Source organism: Musa acuminata, chromosome BXJ3-7, assembly GCF_036884655.1.
Source record: "Musa acuminata AAA Group cultivar baxijiao chromosome BXJ3-7, Cavendish_Baxijiao_AAA, whole genome shotgun sequence".
Classification (NCBI taxonomy): Eukaryota; Viridiplantae; Streptophyta; class Magnoliopsida; order Zingiberales; family Musaceae; genus Musa; species Musa acuminata.
In genome coordinates, this window is record NC_088355.1 from 5,121,918 (window position 1) to 5,147,258 (window position 25,341).

Consider the following 25,341-nt stretch of genomic DNA (forward strand, 5'->3'; position numbering starts at 1 on the left):
TCTTCTTCTGCGGACAACGACGACGACCAAACCCACTCGGAAGTCACCTCTGTGTCCGCAGCGAGCGGGACCCGCTTGAATTCCGCGTGGCACCCGCCGTTCAACGGACGGGTAAAGGATGAGTACAAGTACGGACGGACAGGAAAATATTGATCATTATGAATCACACCTAACCTTGTTGCGTGTTGGATCCATTCCAAGCGTCGCTCGCCCTGTCATGAGGATTGATCGGGATCGTCGTGATAGACGGTCATGATGGAGCGTTGGTTGCTGTCGTACGCGTGGGTAGTGGAGAGGATCCTAATCCGCTCCAAGTTGGTTGGCCGCTTTCCTCCCGCGATGATCTGCCATCATGACCTCCTTATCACTGTCGTGATCATAAAACCCAACCCAACGAGGCCGCCGTCTGATGAAGATTCGACGGTGACTGGGGCGGACAAGTTGTGGGTCCCAAGCAAAGTGCAATCGGGTTAGTGACAACCATAATTAACTAAAGCAGGAGAATTAAATAAAAAGGGCATAAAATAAAGAAATGTAGAGTTAATTCCGCCGCTTGTTATTGTCACACTCACTTCCTGTTTTCCTATCTCCCTTGCTTTTGTGTGTCGTCTTCTCCTCCCTCTCACTGCGTAGACAAAGAAGGGAGAGTGAGGGAGAGGAGCGAGTTGGGTAGAAGCACGAGGAGCTCCAAGGAAGCGAGAACCCTAAGGTAAAGTTTGGAGATCGCATTGGATCTTTTTGTTTTTTGGTGCGCCGATTCATTTCTTTCCGTGCAGATTAGAGTGGTATATATATATGTTTTATTTTTTGTTTTTCGGGCTTCGAGAGAGAAGATTCTTCACTTCTAATTTCGATTTCTTTTTATCCACTTGTTAATTTAGGAGAAGGGATTAGAATGCCCTTCGGCGGGGGAAAGAATAACGATAATATCAGGATTTTGGATTTTTTTCCTCGAAGGTACAAAATGTAGAGATTTGGAGGTCATGATTCGAGTTTGTGATGATTGAAGCAGATTTATTTATTTTTTATTTTCTTGTGGTTTCTTGAGGTAAATGCTGTTTGGTCCCTTTGTTGACTGGGAGTTAAGGTTATGGATTTGTTCTGATAGTGCTGTTCTTGGGTTTTCAGGTCTCTGGAAAGGTGGAAAAGGTCAATTCTCCAGTCATTTTTCACACTCCATGTTGCATTCTCGCACTGCCTGTTTCTAGTAATTGCAATGCAATATAGTATATCTCTGATCTTGACATCAAGGAAACTGTTAGATGTCAGTAATCCATGCTTTTGGAAGTTGATATAGGCCTACCGTTGAATCTATAGTAGGTTGGGCATTGAACATATAACGAGCCTGATTTTATAGGCTTTGGCGAGCTTATAGGAAGCACAATAGTGGAGTTGAGTTGCAGGTAATGTTAAGGATTTGCTTGGGATGGATAGATTCTCGGAACTGAAGACAGTGCTTGCTCATCTGCCTTCTGTGAATCACACAATGGATTTGCATGGGAATAGTGTGAAAAATGAAGAAGGTTCATCCAATGCTGTGAAGACTTCAGATTTAGATGCTACTATACCCAGAAAAGCATGGAAAGGCAAGACCCCTTTCACAGAAGAGAAGGAGTTAGCACTGGAAGTCAATAGCTTTAGGAGGACGGACTCTTACAAAGATTGGGGGCAGTCATCTTTCTTGGGGGCAAGTCATCCCATGGAACCTGTTGATACTGATCACATGAAAGCAGCATATGTAGCAATCAATCAGGACAAGTCTGAAGCTGGGTGCTTGATGAGAGGTCTGTCTGTAAAAGGCCCTTTTATAGAAGATATTTCAATTCAGGTTCCTGCAGTCAAATCAAATGAAGTGCTTCTATCACCAAAAGAAAGATCAATCGAGGAACAAAATGAAGTGGGCACAGAGAGTTCTTTGTTTTCTGTTCCCTGTGCATCACAATCAACAGAGGCGACATGTGTAGGGCATGATTCTGAAGAAAAGGAGTGCGTCTGGGATGCTTCCCTCCCCCCAAGTGGCAATGTCAGTCCTCATAGCAGCATTGCGAGCACCAGTGTGATAACTGCAATGAGTATTGTAAACAGCTGCACAAGCACGTATCGAAGTGAAGGAATTACTAGTGATGGTATGCTCAGTGTGGAAAGGACCTGTGGAAGTGTCAAGGGAAGTGTGCGAGGGGATTCGCTTGAGAGTGCTAAAAGCAGCGTCAGCAGAGCAAGTGATAGCAGTGGTCTCAGTGATGATAGTAACTGGAGTAATGTTACTGGGAGTGCTAATAAGCCTCACAAGGGGAATGATTCAAGATGGAAAGCTATTCTTGCAGTTAGGGCTAGGGATGGTATTTTGGGGATGAGTCATTTTCGACTTCTCAAACGGCTTGGTTGTGGTGATATTGGTAGTGTTTATCTGTCTGAACTGAGTGGCACAAGATGCTACTTTGCAATTAAAGTAATGGACAAGGCATCATTGGCAAGCAGGAAGAAGCTTACAAGGGCTCAAACTGAAAGAGAGATTCTCCAACTTCTGGATCACCCGTTCCTGCCGACTTTGTACACACACTTTGAGACTGACAGGTTCTCATGCTTGGTGATGGAGTTCTGCCCTGGTGGTGATTTACACACACTGAGACAGCGCCAGCCTGGAAAGCACTTCTCTGAATATGCAGCAAGGTATTGTTTATAACATGAAATTTTAATATTTACTAGTCTAGTTGATTTTATCCTTTACTAGTTCTGTTTTCAAATTTGAGAATGACAATATCTTATGTCTGGAGTTTGCTATTGACTTACTGATTCATCATTTTTTCTTATTCTTCCAGTCATAAATTTATAACATAATGATGAGTATTTATTGCCCGATTCTAGTGGATCCTAATATTTTGCTTCAATATTTTTACCACTTGTTGAAAGTTTTAATTATTATGGTATTCTATGAATTCGTAGTCTTCTATGCATTTTGCATTGAATTTTCTTGCTAATGAATTTGGTATCTATAACTATCATTATGTATCTGTTTTTTTTCCAGAGAGTACAGTTCAGTGTACTCTGAATTTAAGTTATGCCTCAACTTTCTGCCACTTGTCCTTTGATCTTAATCAACGGAGTCTAATCGTCTTGTGCCATCCATTGGAAGTAGGTTTTTAAGTTGAGGCGAAAGTTATACCATCCATTAAGATACTTTTTAAGCAAAAACGGTGATAGATTATTGTAGTTACAAATTTCTGTCCATTCTAAAGGAGCTATCTAATTTCTTGGCTATTAATTTGAGCTTCCCAGTAGTTTTCATTTTGACAGGGAACAGTTACTTCACACTTTTTACATTTGCTGCTTTCAAAGACATAAGCTTTCAAATACTCTTTTGGAGTAATGAGATGAGCAAAAACATAGATGGATTATCCTATTTCAAGTAAGGAGCTTGCTAGTAAATTCACTGATCATTATGGCTTCCCACTAATTTTCAGTTTGACAGAGATTAGTTACTTCACCTTTTAAACATTCGTGTCTTTCAAAGGCATCAGCTAGCAGGGATTGTCTAAGTTGCATAAATTTTACTGGCCTATTTTTCGAATTACTTCATGACATGAGGCCTAACAACCAATAATCTGATAGTTTTTATACTTTAGGTGCATTTTGTGCTGCAGGGGGATAGTCTCCTGATGAAACAGTGATATAGAGAGATGTCACCATGGACATGAATTGATGACTAGTTATTTGAATCATAAACCATAGGGGTTCTGAGGATATTGTTACCCTTGATGGAAAGGAGGTTCCATTCTACAGAATGATTAGTTATCTATTCATTATCTGATCCCATATGGAGGTATTGATTTTGAAAATTAACATATACCTTCTCTGGTATTATGGTCAATTATGATAAAATAAGAGTGATGAAGAATTTTTCTTTCTTGTTGTAACAACGTGCTTTAATTTCTTAAACTATTGCTTTCTAAGATTCCGTATAAAAATATGGCCTGTTAACCAATTGTAGTGTTGAATCAATATTACCTAATATCAGTTGACTTGAACTGATTTTGTACAATGATATACTGTAAAGGCCCTCCTCTTGGGTTCTATAATTAATAATATCACAGCAAACTGAAGTGTTTCAAGTGCATATTTTAAGTGGGAATTTATCCCTTAGTTATTTGACCCAAACCAGATCAGCTGTTTTAAGCAAAACAAGGGGGATTCAGACTGCTGGTTGGTGTTCTGTAATTGGATTGGTTGTGCTTTAAAACTGGATCGAACCAGTTGACCGAGCCAGTTATGCATGAGAACTAGGTAGTTTGAATCCAAACGGTCTAGTTTTGTTAGCTACTCTCAAATAACTAACATGTCTCCATTTTCTGGTGTTCTTTTCCTTTTTGTCATGGGCATTTCAGTCATTTGGATAAGGAAGATAATCCATATCGCTAACTTAACATATGCCAAGAATGCCTCCTCTTAACCCAATACCATACATCCTCTCATCTTAACACCGCTCACCATCATCCTTCTTGTATCACTCTTTGTATTGTCCTCCTCTAGTCTGTGTCCTTTTCCTTTCTTGCCCTAATTGTTCCATCCCTTTTTCAGCCTCATCATTTTTCATTCTTTCGAGATATCTGATCTCCAGTACATTGAGGCAGAGCATATCCTTCTTCCTTATCAACGAGATATCTCCATTTTACAAATTTATTAATGGTTGAATACTTAACTATTCACTACGACATAGGATGAATTCCACCTTTTTATAAAAATAATGAATAACATGTTTTCTTCGATTACCTACAATCCAAAGTTATATTATCAATTTTCTATTATTTCAATTTTACGTATTTTAACATTTTTTAATATTTAAGTAGTTAATATTATATCACTTAATATATTTACTTAACCACATCCTAATTGGTCCAGGCCACCACTTAGGCCAGATCTGATAATAGTGATTAATCCTATGAATTAAGTGTCACACTTCTAAGCATGGTACCATCAATCCGTTTGGGCGATTATTCCTTAGAGTTACACCTTGTTTTGGATGTTACAAGCATTCACATCCTTTTATTCTTGAGAAAACATCAATATTTTTGGATTAGAGGTAGAGGATTTTTCGTTTCAGCTACCCAAGTTGCCTCCAGTTTTTATCTAACAGTGGGGCTTAATTTTTAGTTGCACAACTTCATAGTCTTTGGTACTGCATGCTCTTTTGGGAGCTCAACAAGTTCTTATTTCTTCCCTTTTTTCTCAAAGATGTCGGATCTATGTTGGTTAAGAAATTACTTGAAGAATGTGTCTTAGAGTAGTGACTTACACAATAGGAAACCGTAAGAAGAAAGAATTAGAGATTGCACAACAATTAGAATGAGCATCAAATTGATAAATGAGTATTTCATATTTTTCATTTGAAACTTGGGTACAAAGAAGATAGCTATTAATAACAACTTAAAATAAATCAAGAAACCTAAGTATGTAAATTTAAGAAGATCATTGAGGTAGAAGAAATATTATACATAAAAGAATTAAAAAACACTATTATGGTGTAGAATATAATAATTATTATGTGATCAAAAGAGTTAAAAATTGTTTACCGTAAAGCATAAGTGGTTAAATAGAGTTAGTTTGTAACAATGAGCTCTGGAAGGTAATGGATGCAAAGAAACATGTTCCAAAGCTTGACAATAATGTAGCCAACACGCTCAGCAAGCATTTTGAGTGCAAGAGAGAAAATAGAGGAAGGAGAGAGTAATGACTTTAGAAGGCAAAACGAACAGTCACAAGTCCACCAACGATTGCTCACTGGGTGTCGGGCACGATGACAAATTTCCATCAAGTTAATGTGTGAACTTATGTATACCGATCAACGCCCAACACTACCCCGAAGCCCCATCCCCTCTGGTGCCACCCGGGGGGTTCTAGGGTGCTGAGATGGCTAACGTTTTGTGTGCGGTGGGGCAGTTTTGCCCGGCGCGGTGAGCGGTCGCACTACAGTGCTGCGAACTATCGTTGCTTACATTTTTCAAGAAAAAACACACAAAACCAATGCAAAACATGTTACCAAGCATCTGTAAAAGCATGCAAAAGTGACAAACGGTTTGTTGAGCAAATATGTTATGGGTGCACGATGACCATTCGTGACAGATCGGCTATCGATATGGTATGTATCAAATCGTGCCAACATATCGACATATGGTCTGATGGAGCGTACCAACAAACCGGTATGTACCGATCCCCTATCAAATCGGTATATACCACCCATACTAGGCAGTATGCCACGGTACGATGAACCTTGGTTTTAACCAAATTATAATTTTCAAACATATGACCAACTACTTACCAATAATCTTTTCACTTCTAAATTTAAGCTGAGTATACCCCTTTATTTCATACAAGCGTACTGACCACCACTATTAGTAAGTCTCCGAAAAATCATGTCATCTTTGTTGCTTTGAGCAATATCATAATTATATGCCATTGTAATAGGATATATATAAGTTTTAATATAACAAAAGAATGAGCAATTTTAGAGTGCTTTTCTCCATCCATCTAACTGGCAAAAGATCAACTAACATGTGTACCATTCGAATAGATTTGTCAACATGATAAATTACAATAACAACAACAACAAAGTTGTAAGTCCCAACTATTTGGGGATGCCTATATGGATCTTTTCTGCCATTGAAATATATAAGATGTCATATGTTTAATTAAGTTCAGAGTATTGAAATCTTTATTTATAGTTTTTATTAAAGTCTTTTTCAGTCTTCCTTTATCTCTCCTTATACCACTAACATTAATTTTTTAATCTCTTTTGACTATCGCATCCGGATGTCTTCTTAGCACATACTTATATCATCTTAAACGATTTTATCTCATCTTATCCTCTATCGAAGCGATACCTAGTTGTTTACGAATAAAAATATTTCTTTTCCTATCTTTCTTAGTAACTCCATACTTCCATCTCAAAATTCTCATTTCGGCAACACAAATTTTTTGTATATGTTTTTTTCTTAATTGCCCAAAACTCAGATCCATAAAACATTATTGGTCTCATAATTATCTTATAAAATTTTTCTTTTAATCTCAAAGGTATCTGATAATTACATAAGACTCTTAATGCCTCTCGTTATTTTAACTATCATGTTTTTATTCTATGAATAATGTCTTCATCGATCTCTCCATTTTGTTGAATAATTGATCCAAAATACCTAAAGCTATTACTTAAAGGGATTTCTTATGCATCCAATTTAATTATATTCTCTTATCTATTTCTAAAATAACTAAAATTATATTTTATATATTTAGTTTTAGTCTTACGTAATCTAAAATATTTAGTTTTTAAGGCTTGCCTCCATAACTTAAGTTTATAATTAATTCCACGTAGGCTCTCATCGACTAAGATAATATCATTAGCAAATAACATATACCAAGGAAGTCTATTATGTAAGTGACTGGTAAGTTTATCCATTATCAATGTGAAAAGGTAGGGTAGGGACCTAATGCAGATCCTTGGTGTAATCCTATGCTAATAGGAATCTCACTAGATACACTCCCTATAGTTTTAATACTAGTAGCTACATTATAATACATATCTTTAATAACAATAATATAGTTAGTAGATACACCTTTCTTTTCTAAAACCCACTATAATAAATCTATAAACACTTTATCATAGGCTATATAGAAATCTTTCTTTTTCTCCCTATACTTTTTGTATTAATTGTCTTAATAAATAAATAGCTTTTACGGTTGACCTTCCAAGCATAAAACCAAATTGATTTTCAGATATATTCATTTCAAGCTTTATCCTACTTTCAATAACTCTTGCTCAAAGTTTCATAGTATGACTCATGATTTTAATTTCTCTATAATTTGAATAATTTTGTATGTCACCCTTATTTTTGTAAATTGGTACTAAAAGACTCTTTCTCAATTCATCAAACATTCTTCTGAATCTCATGATTTTATTAAATAAGCTAGTTAACAAAACTCCTTTATCTCATAGACTTTTTTAGACCTCAATAGGGATATCATTAGGCCCCACACTCTTAGCTGTTTTTATCTTTTTTATTGCATCTTTTGCTTCATTAGCTCTAATTTAATGAAAATTTCTATAATTATTAAATATATCACTATTATTTATCGTTAAATGTAAGTCCTATATGGAATATTTATTAAATAATTTATAAAAATAATTTTTTATCTTTCCTTAATCTTGTTATCATTAACAAGTATTCTTTGATTTTCGTCTTTAATACATCTAATATTATATAAATACTTGTACTTTCTTTCCCAAGCTTTTGCAATTCGATATATATCTTTTTCACTATTTTTGGTATAAAAGTTATCATAAGATCTTTATTTTGCCATACTAACCATTTTTTAGTCTTTATTTTAGATTCTTTATATCTTTTAAACTTTTTCTCATTTTTACAATTTTACTAATCTTTAAATTATGATCTTTTAGTAAAAATTATTTTTTGAACTTCCTCGCACCACCACCAACTTTCTCTTAGTTACACCTCTACCTTTAGTTTCACCAAGAATCTCCTTTGCTAAACTCTTAATCTTATTAGTCATTGTAGTCCAAATAGTATTAATATTATCTTGATCTAAGTTCCAAGTTGTCTCTTTTTTCATCTTGTTCTTAAAAGTGTGTGCAGTTTCATCATTAAAATTTCGTTATATGGTCCTAGTATTTTTTCTACTATCTTTTGCCTTTTTATTAAAAATAGTAAATATCTAAAATCATCAACCTATGTTGATTCGTCTAACTTTCACTAAGAATATCTTTACAATTCTTATATATAACTTTATCTATCTTTCTAACGAGAAAAAGTTTATTTGGCTACAGTTATGACAACTCTTATAAGTAATTAGATATTCATCTCTCTTCTTAAAGTAAGTATTTACAATTATAAGATCATACGAAGTTGAAAAATCTAAAATCATATCACCATCTTCATTTGTCTCCCTATAACCAAGGCCCTCATGCACCCCTTTATATTCATAATATATTTTCCCTATATGACTATTCAAATCTTCTTTAATCATAAGTTTTTCGATTTTAAGCATTCTTTCAATGGTATCATTTAAGCTTTCTCAAAATTCTCTTTTATTTTGATCATCCAATCTGCCTTGAGGGCATAAGCACTAATGGCATTCAAAACATCTTGTTATTTCACAAATTTTAGAACTATAATTCTATCTTCAAATCTCCTTACATCTACAACATTATTCTTAAGATCTTTATCAACAATAATTCCTACATTATTTCTGTGTTTAACTTTTTCAGTATACCAAATTTTAAATCCAATACTATCAACCTCTCTAGATTTTTTCTCTACCCACTTGGTCTCTTATAAACAAGTAATATTTATTCTTCTTCTGATCATAGTGTATACCAATTCTAATCTCTTCCCTGAAAGTATTCCTTTATTTCAAGTTGCTAACATAGTGTAAAGTTGCTAACTTGTCAACATGATAAATTTTGTGATAAAATTCTCATCGAGTAATGTTCATAATTCAGTAAGCTTTATATTGAAATGATTTAAGATTATCTTAGCATCTCCAATTTTCTACCATTTAACAAAAAAAAAAACACTGAAGCAAATGCAAGTGAAAGAATGTATTGAGCAGACAAAAGGGGAAAATGTGAAAAATGTATTAAGACATTTGTATTTGCCATTAAGTGAACTTCTAAACTGGAATTTCTACTTTTAAATAAATTATAAGGGTTTTTATTTAATTACAAAACAGGTTTTATGCTGCGGAAGTACTACTGGCCCTTGAATATCTCCACATGCTTGGAATTGTGTACAGAGATCTGAAGCCTGAAAATGTGCTTGTTCGTGATGATGGCCACATAATGCTTTCAGATTTTGATCTATCATTAAGGTGTGCTGTCTCACCAACACTCATAAAAATATCATCGTTTGATTCTGATCTTTCCAAACGGTCAGCTGGAGCATTTTGCGTCCAGCCAGCCTGTGTTGAGCCATCATCAGTCTGCATTCAGCCTTCGTGCTTCATACCAAAAATTTTCCCACAAAGAAACAAGGAAAAGGAAAGGAAGCCAAAGGCCGAATCGATGCACCACTCTTCCGCCCTGCCTCAACTTGTAGCCGAGCCAACATCTGCCCGGTCAATGTCCTTTGTTGGGACCCATGAGTATTTGGCCCCTGAAATCATCAAGGGAGAAGGCCATGGAAGCGCTGTGGACTGGTGGACGTTCGGCATATTACTGCATGAACTCTTGTATGGAAAGACACCTTTTAAAGGCTCTGGCAATAGGGCAACATTGTTCAACGTGGTCGGCCAGCAGCTTCGGTTCCCTGAAACCCCATCAACTAGTTATGCAAGCAGAGATTTGATAAGAGGGCTTTTGGTTAAAGAGCCCCAGCATCGTCTGGGCGTGAAAAGAGGAGCTACCGAGATAAAGCAGCACCCTTTCTTTGAAGGTGTGAACTGGGCACTCATACGATGCAGCACACCACCGGAGGTACCGAGGCCTGTCGAGATGGAACTTTCATTGAAGTTTGGGGTTGCAGAAGGTGTGGAGAGTAGCAGTAAGAGGATGCTAGGGGCAGACATGAAATCGGGAGGAAAGTACTTGGACTTCGAGTTCTTTTAGGGGGACTCTAATTGTAGCTTATGATTCTCTCTTCATGTGTTGGTAGGATCTTCTTATCAATTCTATGACTGTCAATTTGCTGCATATAGATGGGTACAAGCATTTCCATTTTGCATGCAGTTAGAAGTTTACCTTCTCCATTTCTTTAGATGGTATCCTTGGTATGATTGTTTGGTGTAGAATTCTACTCCAATCTTGCTCATCAGTTAATATACAAACTCAGATGAAATTCCATGGTCCTGGATGATCTCCATCATTATTTTGTCTGCCTGAGGCTTGCAATGGTCACATACATTGTATTTGGAGGATCTTAGTATGATTGTTTGGTGTAGAATTCTACTCCAATCTTGCTCATCAGTTAATATACAAACTCAGATGAAATTCCCTGGTCCTGGAAGACCTCCATCATTATTTTGTCTGCCTGTGGCTTGCAATGGTCACATACATTGTATTTGGAGGATCTTTGCATTGTATCAATAAACTATTGAGTTGGATCTGTTCAGATTCAGATTGTGTTGATTTTGACAGAGGTTGGTCATGGATCCCAACGCTTTGAAACTATACATCCAGAGTGACCTTCCATGATCGAAGGTTTGGAAGATTAAAAGGTAAAACTATCTTTTGCTTTTTGACTAAAAGAGCTTTTCTTTGTAAAATTTTGAACTCACTGAAACTCACGTTGTTGCTGCTCTAATTTTCAATCTAACATTGTGCAGTTGCAGTGCTTCCTTTAGATTCGGAGACCGTTGATGGAGAACATCCAAAGGCCAGAGATGTTGGATATGTATAAAGAGCTGAAATCATTCCTACCAAAATTTGCCACATGTATTATGTACACCCGAGATGTTGGATATGTTTTAGGGGTCTCAATTTATGTCTTCATATTGGTAAAGGAACCGTTTTATTATTATTATTATAAATGCCATGTGTGCTATGTCCACGAGAGGCTATACATAAATGTCTCGTCCTAGTCACAGAGATGGCAGACTGTTCAATGCTCTGAACTGTTACTCCACCAGTCTATTTTTTCGGTAAAATATTTTTATTTATTTTTTTTCATTTGGATTTTGTTGATTCCAGAAGATCTTTTCAGTTTGATTCAAGCTGAATTTAGTGTGTGATATAAGCAGCCACTAGTCGGATCTCATGGCAAATAAAAGAAAGTAAAAAAAAGATAAATGTCCATATTCAATCGATCGATCACCAAAATTCTCGAGGATCTTAGAAATGGGTCACGGATTCTCTTCCAATTTTGATATGCGCCCATCGCGGTGCTTCCCTCAGTAGATCGATCACGTGTCCATAACAAGGACCAATAAAATACAGTAATGGTGTTGCGGGCCCCGCTAGGTCGCCTGGTCCATGTCACCCCGTGCCTTCCCGGATCCATCCGTGCCACGCAACTTGGCAGCTCACCGCCACTTCCACCTCCCTTCCCTTCTTCTTTTCTCTTCTACCGGTCTTTGAGTGATGTCACGCTTTCCCTCTCTTAGGGATATAATATTAGTGTACTAATCACTTTCGCCTCTTTCCACGCCCGCACGCTGATCTCATTCGCGGAAGCATCCTTCGAGTTGGTGGGATCCTCTACAATTCTACTGCATCCAATCCCACCACTCCTCCCATCCACCGGTTCCGCCATCTCCTACTACCTCACATCAACGGTTCTGATGGCATCGGAAAATTGTACGTTCTGATGCTCCGTTAGGTTTGTATAGGATCCCAAAACCATACCGCAGAGCTTCTCTATATATTGTACCAGGGAGGCTGTGTGGTCTCCAAAGGTATTCCACACCACAGTTATCTCTTATCGTCTTCTCTGATACATCAATCTATGGAGGCATCCATCGGCTTCGACGACTCCACCCTCGACCTCATCCGTCAATGCCTCCTCGGCGACCTTCCCCAGCCCGATTCCCCCGGCCTGGCCCCCGCCTTCCCCTGCGACGGAGCCTGTCGTTTCCCCGAACCGGCGCTAGGCCGCCGGCCGTCGCTGACGATATCCGTGCCGCCGCGGCCGGTGGGAGCGGCGGCGGATTGCGACGAATTGAAGCGGTACCGCGGGGTCCGGCAGCGGCCGTGGGGGAAGTTCGCGGCGGAGATCCGGGATCCCGCCCGGCGGGGCGCGAGGGTCTGGCTCGGCACCTACGACACCGCCGTGGAGGCGGCGAGGGCGTACGACCGCGCCGCCTTCCAGATGCGCGGCCGCAAGGCCATCCTTAACTTCCCCCACGAGATCGGGAGCTCCGAGCAGTGGGACGCGGCGATGACGACGGCCGCGCAGGTCCTATCCGGGAAAAGAAAGCGGGAGGAGGAGGAGGAGGAAGCGGCTAGGGCAATCAAAAGGGAGAGGTCGCCGGCGATGGAGAAAGGCGGCGACGGAGGGTTCGTTCCGTCGATGTCGGTTTGCCCCTTGACGCCGTCGAGCTGGAAGGGCGTGTGGGATTGGGAGGGGGCGGACACGAAGGGAATCTTTAACGTGCCGCCGTTGTCGCCGTTATCTCCCCACCCCTCTCTGGGATGTGCTCAAGTCACCGTGAGCTGAAGAGATTAAGGAAACAAAAGCAACAGAAAACAAAAAAACAAAAACAGAAGACGGAATCCTATCCCTCTTCGTGTGCTCTCTCACCTATTATTCCTTGGTTCGTTTGCACTATTATTCTTTCGTTCGTTTGCACTTGTAATAGATTGGATGTTGAAATTCCCGGATACAAGTAAATTTTCATCGACTTCTTGACGAGAGTGAGAACAATAACATCTCTCGTTGCAATACCCCTTCTTCGATCGTCTTTCATCTTCCTCGAATTCCGAATTTTTACGATAGCCTACCTCGCGACCTGCCCCAAGTGATCATCTATCGACTCCAACTCAGCCCTCTTCCACAAGCGACTACGGTTGTTCGCTCACCTGACCCTGTTAATCTTTGGATCATCCAACCCTATTGGCGACGCATCTCCCAAATCATCTCTTCCGCCTTCCCCTGTAAGTCCGGCTAAACCCTCTCCATCCAAAAGCCCCAACCCTACTTCTTGGGCAGGTCTTCTCCGTGGTGGAGGCTCTTGGAAATCGGACGCAGCTTGAGGCAAAGCTACTCAAGATCCAACAACAGTCCTCCCTTGTTGTTGTATTGAGTGCATCTGAGATGGCTGTAGCTCGCGGTTCCTAAAATTATAAAAATCTCAGTTTTATCATAGTTATATTTTAATATCATAGTTATATATTTTTTATGATGATCGATAATGATATCATTTGGACAATAGTTGACTGTTATGAATGAGAAGGGAGAGCGATAATAAGAGGCAAAGGTAAAAGGAGAGGAAGAAGAGGATAACGTAGATGCTAATGCTATGCATCTATTTCGACACCGACATAGATGCAAATATAGAGTGGTAAAAGGATCACTCAACATCTACATCGATACCGACACAGATGCAAATACAAAGTAGTATTGCTCTGCATTTGCGTCAACATTAACAACGATGCGGATAAGGACGATATTGTTCTGTATCTATATCGGCGTTGATGCAAATGCCGAGTGACCCTTTCAACGCTCTATATTTGTGTTGGTACCGACATAGTTGTTAAGCTAGTAGCTTTACAAGTAATTCAACAAACACATAATGTGCAAGAAAAAAAAGATAGTATACAAGAGAGAAAGGAGAAAACAAGAACTTTAGAAGGCAAACGAATAATCGTAAGTTCGCAAATGACTGCTCACCAGGTGTTGGGAGTGTTGGCAAATTCTCATAAGCTCTCATAGGCTTAATGTATGAACTTGTGAGCCAATTAATGCCCAACATTATCCTAAACACTCATCTAGCTACTCGGGATGTTCTAGGGTGCTAAAATGGTTAACATTATTCTCTGTACCGTAGCTTACAGAAAATAGGCTATGGCATATGAAAACTAGGTCATTTTGGGGTAGTTTTGCTTATTCAAGTGATCATTCTATGGTCTTACAAGCTATTCCTACTCATAGTTTTTAAGCAAAACCACGTAAAAATAAGGCAAAACATGCTGCTAACATATGTACATGCAAACAAAAGCGATGAACGATCCATTGACGAAGGTGCTGTGGGTGTGCAATGACTATTCGTGACATACTTCCCCACTTATACTATCGACATCCTCATCGACGTTTGCTGGTAGGCTTTGATGATTGCTTCATCTTATTATAGGACATTTTCAGGCTCCTAACTAGTTTCGATTTGGGGAAGTTTTTGCCACTTCACTAAATACTTGATTTGCTTTACTCCATTGGCCAGCTTTGTCTTGTGATCCACTAAAATGATTTCAACTCGCTTTTATAAGAGGCTCTGGTAGGGGTAGTTGAGTTGGAATAATTCAAGAAGTATCTTGCGGACCTAAGTGGTAGATTTTTAAGTTGCTCGTGTAGAAGACATAGTGAATTTTGATTCATGCATGCAGTTGCAACTTGCAGGAGACATTGCTTACCCTACTAATAATTAGGAATGGTCATTTATATTTACATACCAATCCCTTATACACTTTATGCCTAAAGAACTGGAGTGTTGAACTTCACCATATTTTTTATTATCAACTTGGTCACCTCCTCTACTGAGCAGTGTAGGGGTGCAGCAATGAATGTTGCATATTTTAAAAATTGATTGACAAGTTTGATATGAAGTCCAAGGAAATACTCTCTCACAACCTTTCTAGTACGGACAACAATTCCAAAAATCCCATCGGCTTCCGCTATTCTACCTTATCTTATTGGCAAGTAAGGCACATCCAAACATATTCCTCCATATCAGTCCTCATCTTCGACCAATAGAATGTCCTCTCTATGAGAGCCAACGTTTAATGAATGCTTAGATGTTCTGCCCAAAGGGAATTGTGACACTCTCTCAAGAGTTTATGTATCAAATTATTCACTTGAGGAACATAAACTATATTCCCTTTGGTATAGACAAATCCCTCCTGAACTTAAAATCATCGTGCTTTGCCTTCTTTAATCAATTGCATCTAGGTTACCACTAGGGGATCACTATATAGTCCATCCTCTGGAAAGAAAGTTGGAGTGTAGTTGACTTACTTGGCTTATGCCTTCTAGTTACATTGCATTCACTAGCTCCACTTTCCTGCTCAATGCATCAGCCACGATATTTATTTTTTCGGGCTTGTACTCCATTGTCATATCAAATTCAACTAGGAAGTCCTACCACCGTGCTTGCTTTAGGGAGAGCTTCTTTTGAGTTTAGAATTAACTCAACGCGATGTTGTCTATCTTTAGTACAAATTACGTTCCAAGAAGGTAGTGCTGCCAAACTCGTAGATAATAGACCACCATTGTCATCTCCTTCTCATGCACCGAATATCACCGCTCGATCTCGTAGGCTATTTGGGTGACCCTCCTACATAAATACTCCCTCAACAACGAAGTTCGAAGCATCTGTATGGACTTTGAAAGGTTTCCCATAGTATGACAATTTAAGTATCAATTCTTCTAACACAATAGCTTTTAGGTATTAGAATGCTATTTCATATTTATCTGACCATCATCAAGGCTGCTCCTTCCTTAGTAATTCCGTCAGTGGAGTTGTGTGCTTCTAGTACCCAACTATAAAGCATCGATAATAGTTAAGAAAACCTAAGAAGGATCTTAGCTCCGATACGTTCTTTGGTGTTCGCCACTCTACCAAGATTTGCACATTCGATTGATCGATCTGAATGAAACCTTCGTTGATTCGATGCCCTAAGAATAAAATATTTATCTGAGCAAAGTAGCACTTCTTCCTTTTTCACGAACAAAATATTCTCTTTAATAACTTTAAAAATTATTTGAATGTTCTTAACATACTCATCGAGTATTTGGCAATAAACGATGATCTCATCTAACTAGACGATCATAAAGGATATTCCTTGAACAATTAGTTTATGAGAGTACATAATGTCACCAAGACATTGGTTAAATCAAAAGACATCATAAAAAACTCGAACACTCCATACTTGATCACACAGGTAGCCTAGCTAAATTTAGCATTTGAATATGGTACATCCTCTGATGTCAGTTCTAAAACTTCAAAATGAAAAAATGTCACTAAAAGAAAGGATTAATAATAATTCCCATATAAAGTCTCCTCATTTCAAATTTAAAACTATAAAATATCCTTTTATTAGCAATGAACACGATCGATTGGGTCTTAATTTCCCCCTGACTTATTCATGTAAATTTTAAATTAAAAAAATGAAAGATATTAATAATGCAAATTTTGATGCCTATATAACATTTATAAAAGGAAACCTTACAAAATATTACCACGACAAAATATATGATGTGAATTTTAAATAACTCTTATAATACCTCTCAACCTTGCATCTTTACTCAAATATAAGAAGATGCAGATGATTCTTTTTTTTCTTGCCATGACATCATGTATCATTTTTAAGGTTTTGTCTTGACATCATCCCATATCGAAAATGGTGGACAAGAGCAGAATATCTGCATATACAGTAGATGAATCATGTATTGTTTGAAGCTTAACTTATATACATAGAACAGTCATCAGTCCTGAAAGTAAATAATTTCAAGGACTCGAGGATACCAGAAGAGTGACAGCTCTATGGCTGCTGATTTAGTTTGATTACAAACCTTATTTTCCATCTGGCATCTGAGTAGCTATGTACTCTTACGATGAAGAACTTGCATACAGGAGCACAATCATCATTTCAACCCAAAATTTCTTTAGTTTCCTCAAGTAAGAAAGTGATCGATCATATGTTGTATAACGTCTGCACCTTCTATATGCATGAATGGATCCTTAACCTGACAGATCCAACCAAAACATATAAGCGATTACAGAAGAAAGGCTTATCAATGAGAGGGGAAGAACAAGGAACAGTGAGAGGCAGACAGGTAGTCATAATGGCCAAGGAGAGACCTGAATGACACTATGTGCAGCAAACCTATGGATGCTGCTGTTGTGAAAACTGACATCGACTTTTTCCCAAGACAAATGTGCGAGGCCTGTTACTAGCTTTTCTGCAGAAGATAAAACCAAACGTTAGCCAACTACAGTTTGTGCTGTCGATTCAACCAGCAAAAAAATTTACATTTATTACTCTGGCTTCCGGATCTACATGTTTTAACTCAAAATAGACACTTCATTCATGTATACATGCAAAGACCTCGTGATGACTACTCTATATGTTTGTTTCCTGCATCGATGGTTCATAATAACATTTCTTCTCAACTAACATTGTATTAGTTCTGAAAACCACAGTTGATATTCATACTGGTTTCAATGACCTCCGCAAGGTCAAAATTATTCTTTGCCAATGTCTTCTTGCATGAGAATACTTTTAACTGATCCTTGTCTCAGTTACAGTAACTGTTCTGCAACCAGAATTTCTTTTTTTTTTCTTCTTCTTCTTCTTCTTCTTCTTCATTTTTCTTCTTTTATTTAAGGTCAAACTGGTTAACAATCATTACTAGATGCACATCTCCAAATTGTTGACAGTACTACCACCATGAGTTACTGCACTTTATCTTTGCAACCCTACATCCGATGACAATTTTGTAGATTATATAGCTTTTCCTTGGTAATTTCTATACATAAAAACTTTAAGGACAAAGACTCAAGTGATTGACAGGTTCAAAAGAAAGAATGTAATTACAAGTACACCAAAATCGTTAACAGTTGAATCATCACCCGGATCATCATGCTCAATATAGCAATTCATGAAGAGGGATGAACAGCCTGTCTTTTCGGAAGGAAAAAAATGTACACAAATAAGAAATGCCAAGTAAAATTGTTTTGGTGACATTATGCAACAAGGAACCTATGCAATAAATTTTAGAATACTCAAACCAATATGAAATGATGATATTTACCTTCTAATAGATCACAGTCACCATTAATAAGTGAATCATCTGTGCACTTATCATTTCTGCTTCCTGCTGAGTATTCTTCATATACAACATGTGGGTATTTCTCACTCAGCGAATCCTCCCACTATAAGAAAAAAAAGTATGAAGACTTAGATATAAAATAAATTATCCTCAACAATGAATTAGTAAAATATCGAGGGGCAACTGTAAAGAAAATAAAAGGAATACCTTAGGCAGTTGAGAGTTACGCCTGATAGATGACGTCCTCCAGCCGACTATGTCTTCAATTTCATTCAGTTGTGGAAAACAACTGAACTGCCAATTAAAATTCTCAGAAAACTGTATGCATGAAACTAACTGAACCACAAGCATGAAAATTACAACAGAAGGATACGATCATAACCAACATTGGAATAGGCCACTCGGCGTTTGAATGCTTGCAGGGAAGACCTGGATTCATGAATTTTCATAGTGTGATCATGCTACACAGAAATAGCATCTCATAATTCATAAATCCTTCTACTGCAACAAAGACAAAGCAAAGATGGAGAATACATAAACTGAAGGTCATCACAATCATCCACCATTCGTTGCAATAATGGAGGCTTTCCTTCATCATCGTCTGTTAGGAAAAGATGTTTGCCCGTTCTTCTAAATATCCAGTGAATGACAAGAGAAGCAACTTTTTCAATGGCAGTGACACCGAAAAGAAATGGGACCTGCAGATAATTCCCATATGAAACATTGGAATGCAATTATATGATGACATAATATCACATATGACATATTCTGAAACATAGTTTCAGAAGAACAAGAAATAGTTCAACTTATAACGAGCTTTACACTATAGCCATAAATAATGTCAATGAGACAACTAGAGGATGACTCCAACTCAACAATGATAAAAATTTTAGTTTTAAAAGAACCCCAACCACCCACCCTGGCCCCAAAGGGCCAAAAATGAGGGAACTTGACCCAAACCAGACAAAAGAGTTTGGTAGCTAAAACACAAAGTAGAGAAAATGTTGAACAAGGTTAGAACTCATAAGTTGGTAGAACATCAGAAGATGAATGTTCTGGAGCCAAAATTTGTCGGAAAGTGGACTTGCTATGAAGATGTATCTTTTAGACTAAAACGAATAAGGAAAATCTCATGATTTTGGGACAGTTCAAAGATTAGTAAAAATCTATTAAAGTTAGGGCGGGGTTTCAGTTCAACACTGAACTATAGAATAGGTGAAGAAATTGTCTAGATTTTGAGCTGTTTTAATAAAAACAGAGCAGTTAAACCACAGTTCTGGAACAAAAGTGCATGGTTCATTTGGTATACATCAAAACTGGTGGTGAGGTTGAATTTATACCACCCTAAAGATGGAATCAGTCAAATCATATCATCCAACTGGCATTTTAATCATGGTGGAAGAACTACAACCTGAAATATATGCCAAGCCATAATATGCCTACTTCTTTGTCAAAATGATAGAATGAATATGAAAAAATATTAGCACATAAGAAACATAAAACTACTGCTAAAACATGCATTTTTATGAATTTTACTGGTGCTCTGTAAGAAGATGAAGGAAAAGAGAATGTTTAAAGATTTTAATGGGACTACACATTGTTTAGCTATTTGTCTTTTGCAGCTTGATATATGAAATTAATTATGTTTATCCTTTGTTTGGTCTTTCAAAGTCTAGGAATATATTGCTGTATTGTTATTTGAATACATGACTTTATACTTAAGCAGTCGACTAGATCATTTTACAGCCAAATGGCTTGCTACAACCCTTCTAGGACTCTATTTATCTATGTTTGGCTTGCCCGAAAAATTTAGCACCAGGGGCATCAATGTCAAGTTCACAACCAGCTGTAACATTTACTCAAACCTTCATGAGCCTTTCTTAATCTAGGCCCTACATGGACATGTAACTATATAAAGCAAGAATAGTCAAACTTCCCTTCAAACAAGATTTCCATTAGGAAGCATTCTTGTCAATGTTCCATTAAACTGTAAGAGCACCATAATGTACATGTAGGGTCAAGATGCAAGGTTATTCGCAGTGAATCATGGGTAGGAGATTATTTGATGTTTAATACACTTAGTGCTATGAAGAATGTAGAATTTAGAGCTTATTGAAAAAAACAAGTATGCAAAAGAAAGTTTACATCAAGGTATGCGATGTTTCTCAAATTAAGGAGTTTGATAAATCATCTTTAATCACAGATGCATATTCAGAATAAAGATACATATAAGAAACAACTTATGGAATGTGGCCAGGAGAAAGCAGTTAACAGTACTATTCAGCTCGGTAGGTTGTCTTTATGCATTATTCCAATGACTGGCCTAATAATTATTTTCACCTTTTATCCCATCACCTGCCGAGGCCTTTCTGAGTCACATTTAACTCCAATTCATAATTTTCATCTAGTTCTTTGGCCAAGTATATAAAAGTAAAATTTCGGAAACAAAGAAAAAAAAAAGGAAGAGTACCTGTTTGTTTCCTCTAGAACCAAGATGGGGTGTAGCAACTGTGATGAAATTGACTGCTTCCAGACCATAGATAGTACCTCTGTGACTATCATCACAGGCATCACAGAGAGGATTTTCTAGGGATTTCATTATGAGGGGTCTATACAGTCTCCCAATTGCATATCTTGCAACCAATCCTCCAACCGAGTGTGCAATAAATGAAATTTTTCGAAGATACAGCCTTTTGTTGACCACTTCAATAATCTGTTTAACTAGGTTGCTTCAAAAGACTAAACAACAAAATGTATTTCAGAAATCTGATGTTTATATTATTTAAGAGCAACTAACCTCTTCTGCTAATCGTTCACCCATAATATCAACACCATCTAATGTTAGCTTATACATGTTGCTTTCACTGCCTACAACAAAAACAAGTGTGTCAATGTCCCACAGGGTATACAATAAATAGGACAGATTTCATTAGAGCACAATTTTTACAAAATAACATGAAATCATCACAACAGGAAACCCAAGAAAAAAATTTAAAAAATCACATAATCTAGAAATAAATCATATTATTTAGTCAGGTAATCCATTTTATACCAGTCATGGATGTCAACAACAAAAAGATGAGAAAGAAAAAAATGGAATTCTAATACTTACTAAAGAACATGTTGCAATCACTGAAAGTCAAAACCAGATTCCTCATTCTCTAAGTATTATCTAGAAAACATAATTTGTTGTGATGACCAATATCGATATTCCAACATACTTCAGCTTTACTGATATTTCACAACCAATTAGGGCAATTTATTCTTGGAGGACAACAAATCACATTTCTCCTAGATTTAAAGATCAACTGAGACTATTAATACAATATGTTGCATGATAAAGATTAAAAAATGCTGGCAATTGTATGTTTGACTGCATATACAAAATCAGGCATTCACATAAAAAATTTTCAAACAGAGAATGATCGTATCCAATATGTGCAAGACAACATTTTGGCATGGGTTAAGAGTTGATGAAAGGTGCATGAAATCTATTAACCTAGTCATAATATATTATACTTGAGGAGTCTATTGATTAGTATGGAAGACTATGTCAAGAATGACTTGATCTAACGTTATCTATCGTTATACGGAAGCAAACTTAGCATCAACTGCAACAAACAGGAAGCTTCTAATTTTTGACATTTTTCATACTTTGTTCTTAGACAATAAGAATCCTAAGTTGCTGTCCAAAAACAAAAAAATCCTAAACCATATGATGTAACAATATCAAAAGTAGACAAGAAAAGGCAGGACATTATCTTAACCTGAAGTCAAGCAAAGTAGAAAACTATTATCTCTCAAGAATGAAAGGAAAAATGATATCCACCATTAAAAGAACAGAATAAACTGACACACTCAGTGCAGGCTTAGATAAAGTTGACAAAGCATAACTTACAATGAACTATCACTTTATCTGGAAGCATTGCAACAAATTGCTGGGCTGCAAACTTCCAGTCAGCAGTGCTGCAACCAAAATTTCAAACCTTTGCATAATGTGAAACGGTGCATGCAGTCTTGCAGATCCAAAGGATGAAATAAAAGAATCAGCTGCATTGTTCCATAAAGGCTTGCCAATTAAGTGGCCACAGAATTTAACAAATATTTCAGTTGAAAAATCAACACAATTATTGTGTTCATTAGATGGAAAAGCTTAAGTAACTCCTAAGATCATGTTTACGAAGAGTGTTTGGCAGACAACAGTGATCACAGAGGAAACTAGTCATAACTATTTGTCATTTTTCTCTCTGGAACTATACAAATGAGCTTCATTTGTGAACTCTAAGAGTCTAATAAGTCATCCTTTTTAATAGAAACAAAATTATAACTTGCACAAAGGAGTAAAACTAAGGTATGAGTTCTGTTGCTCGAAATCACCAATTGAAACAGGTGATAAGACAAAGAAGAGCCTTGTCTACAAAATTCAAAAAACCTTTGTTGCTTATGTTGCTTCGTTTCCACGAGCAAGCATCAAGTTAGGACAACCCTGCAGTTTCAACAAAGACAACCTCCAAATTCATGGCACTAACTACCGTGCACATACACTCAGAAGAGCACGATAAAATTTTCTAGCAAAAAAAATCAAGACACTATAACTAAAAAGAATAAAATAAAATAGTCCACGATTTCCAAACTAAGTTCTTTGTATTTAGATAGTATGAGAGATGCAAAGAAATAATGAGTCGCAAAATTCAATAAACATAGTCGTTAGCTCTTTCGTGTATAAAGTTGCAAAATCGAAACAAGAATCACGTCAGCACGATTCCAACAAAACAGAAGAGGATTCAGCATCCCAAACGCGCAGGAAAGAGTGCAAGTTAAAGGAAATTAGGATTTTCCTCAGATAAATCAAATCCGCGCCTAAGCCAAACAGAACAGCAGCTCAGAGACGCAACCGCAAGAACCAACAACAAAAAAGAACAATCCATCCGGAAATCAAGAGGGAAGAACAACCTCCCGAGGATGCCATGAACCATCACCACAAGGTGGTCCGCGGGGCGGGACGAGCTCCAAACGTCGTTCCCGCCATTGACGCTCTCCTCCTCCGTCCAATCCTCTCCCCCGACGTCCCCCACCCCTCCATTCATCTCACGCACCATACCAAGCCAAAGATCTCTCGACCGCACAGATCGCGATCAAATCGAAGAACCACGAGAGGGCAGAGAAGGGAAGGAGGAGGTTGGAGAGGAGGAGGGGGAGAGACGGGTAGTTGGGCGAGGAGGAGATGAAAGAAACGAATCATAGTATTTGCTTCAAAAATAATAAATAAATAGGGAGAAAAAAAAAGAGAAGGAGAGAGAAAAAAAGTGTGCTTGTCGGTGTGACATAACGTTAACGCCGTAATGTGCGACATAACGGTGATGTGGTTGGTGCGCCGTCCGAGTTGTTGGATCCATGGATTGTGATGTTTGACTTGAATTACGTACATTTAAATCATTTAAGTCCACAATAATTTTGTTTATAACTTATTTGATCATATCATTATTTTCGGTCAATTAGGACTCGATATATGAAATCCAATAAATATATATTGGACATATTATATTAATTATTGAAGATGATAAAGGATTTGTTATGCATATGATGTCAATTAAATAAGAGGCTTTTTCATGAACTAATATTTACGAGCGTTTAGACGTTTATGAATGTATACTAACTTGATTATTATATAAATTTTACTAGATAAGTCTCGATGTAATCTTCTATCGGAAGTAAGATATAGGATATAGAAATCTTTCGTCCGGTAAGAGACATAAGATATAAACATGTGAGTACTAAAAAATAACCAAATTGAATCGATCAAATTGACAAGTATGTTTGATCTTATCAATGTTCTTTATTAGAGAAAGCTCATTCTATTTTCTCTTTAGTGTTATTATGATTGGCATGGATTTCCTCGTGAATTAAATGCCATTCATCATTGTATGTTTCTTAGTTGCCTCCCTAAAACCTGTGGCTACCAAGCATCTCCAACTACAATCTTGCAAGCAAGCAATACATCGGGGGGCCACCCCACAACATAATGCTAGCAACTTCGAAGCAACAAAACCTGATGCTATCCATCTTCTTCTTACGGCGAGGGAAGAACAGATCAGCAGCATTATTGGGTTGGAATTGAAGGCTTTATTGTGCACCGACCTCCTCCTCCGGTCTTTCACCATCTCGAGGACCACAGCTTTCAATTCCTCCCTCGAACATGTTAATTTTCTTATATAAGATTTTGCTTGTTTATGATTTTGGTAAGTCTGGTGCATCAAATCCACCTTTTTCATTTCTATGTTCAATCAGGTTAATCATACAGCTGGAGAAAAGGAAAGCCAGATATGTGTTGGTGTTGTAGAGAGAAAAGTAGATGCTGGCTGCTGTGCGAGATTGGCACCTTCTCGATGGTTAGTACTCGAATGAATAAAGTGCTTAGGAATCCCTCGGAAACAAACATTGATGCGATGGTAAACGCAGAATGACGACTTGATGTGTCGTGGGGTATGCATCTCGACATCCCCCGTCGCCGTCGCCGTCGCCGTCGCCATCGAGTTGTTGTCTTCTTTATCTTTATTAGTTTCTGTACTTGCATCTGTAATTACACAATTCCCTGCAAAATTAACTTGATCCTAATTATCATTTGTTTTCTTGGAGTTTTATTGTTATTCCATCTATGTTCAAAGATGAACCATACTTTCTGCTTTACTCCTATGATTATTAGAAGTGAAATTTAGTTTCCATTATTGCATAAAACACAATTGATGGAATCTAATGTAGTTTAGTTTATGAACTTTAAAGTTTCCATTTTAGTTTCCAATGAGAGGTAGTTATTAATGAATCTCATATCATCACGAGAAAATCAATTGATTAGTCTAAG

At 37.4% G+C, this 25,341-nt stretch overlaps 3 protein-coding genes across 11 annotated transcripts; 2 read left to right on the forward strand and 1 right to left on the reverse strand.

Moving 5' to 3' along the window:
- The first annotated feature begins 569 nt into the window (after positions 1-569).
- On the forward strand, positions 570-10,848 carry LOC135642713 (serine/threonine-protein kinase D6PKL2-like). 2 transcript variants are annotated; one of them, XM_065159088.1, is made up of 3 exons: positions 570-709; positions 1,129-2,670; positions 9,736-10,848. In XM_065159088.1, exons 2-3 carry the CDS (start codon positions 1,427-1,429, stop codon positions 10,607-10,609), a joined length of 2,118 nt encoding a protein of 705 aa, XP_065015160.1. In that variant the 5' UTR covers positions 570-709; positions 1,129-1,426; the 3' UTR covers positions 10,610-10,848. The 2 variants fall into 2 exon arrangements, with proteins under 2 accessions (XP_065015160.1, XP_065015161.1); XM_065159089.1 differs by having other exon boundaries at positions 9,799-10,848.
- A 1,532-nt stretch (positions 10,849-12,380) lies between these two features.
- On the forward strand, positions 12,381-13,346 carry LOC135642092 (ethylene-responsive transcription factor ERF105-like). The gene has a single exon (XM_065157929.1). It carries the CDS (start codon positions 12,444-12,446, stop codon positions 13,152-13,154), a length of 711 nt encoding a protein of 236 aa, XP_065014001.1. The 5' UTR covers positions 12,381-12,443; the 3' UTR covers positions 13,155-13,346.
- A 3,663-nt stretch (positions 13,347-17,009) lies between these two features.
- On the reverse strand, positions 17,010-23,730 carry LOC135582320 (putative lipase ROG1). 8 transcript variants are annotated; one of them, XR_010497940.1, is made up of 11 exons: positions 23,436-23,729; positions 22,381-22,448; positions 21,280-21,350; positions 20,953-21,195; positions 19,017-19,180; positions 18,856-18,911; positions 18,690-18,742; positions 18,465-18,585; positions 17,512-17,612; positions 17,223-17,396; positions 17,010-17,072 (listed from the first exon to the last, which is right to left on the reverse strand). XR_010497940.1 is itself a non-coding variant. In XM_065158407.1 (10 exons), exons 1-10 carry the CDS (start codon positions 23,579-23,581, stop codon positions 17,325-17,327), a joined length of 1,095 nt encoding a protein of 364 aa, XP_065014479.1. In that variant the 5' UTR covers positions 23,582-23,730; the 3' UTR covers positions 17,080-17,324. The 8 variants fall into 8 exon arrangements, 7 of the variants coding, with proteins under 7 accessions (XP_065014479.1, XP_065014482.1, XP_065014485.1 ...); XM_065158407.1 differs by lacking the exon at positions 17,010-17,072 and having other exon boundaries at positions 17,080-17,396; positions 21,280-21,346; positions 22,377-22,448; positions 23,436-23,730; XM_065158410.1 differs by lacking the exon at positions 17,010-17,072 and having other exon boundaries at positions 17,080-17,396; positions 22,381-22,498; positions 23,436-23,730.
- Between the last annotated feature and the right edge of the window lie 1,611 nt (positions 23,731-25,341).

Coding starts and splice junctions, on each gene's coding strand:
- LOC135642713 (XM_065159088.1), top strand. CDS start 1,427: ATGGATAGATTCTCGGAACTGAAGACAGTGCTTGCTCATCTGCCTTCT. Junction 2,671..9,735: donor TTCTCTGAATATGCAGCAAG/GTATTGTTTATA, acceptor ATTACAAAACAG/GTTTTATGCTGCGGAAGTAC.
- LOC135642092 (XM_065157929.1), top strand. CDS start 12,444: ATGGAGGCATCCATCGGCTTCGACGACTCCACCCTCGACCTCATCCGT.
- LOC135582320 (XM_065158407.1), bottom strand. CDS start 23,581: ATGGTGCGTGAGATGAATGGAGGGGTGGGGGACGTCGGGGGAGAGGAT. Junction 18,586..18,689: donor GTAACTCTCAACTGCCTAAG/GTATTCCTTTTA, acceptor TTTTTCTTATAG/TGGGAGGATTCGCTGAGTGA. Junction 17,397..17,511: donor CTGCACATAGTGTCATTCAG/GTCTCTCCTTGG, acceptor TGGATCTGTCAG/GTTAAGGATCCATTCATGCA.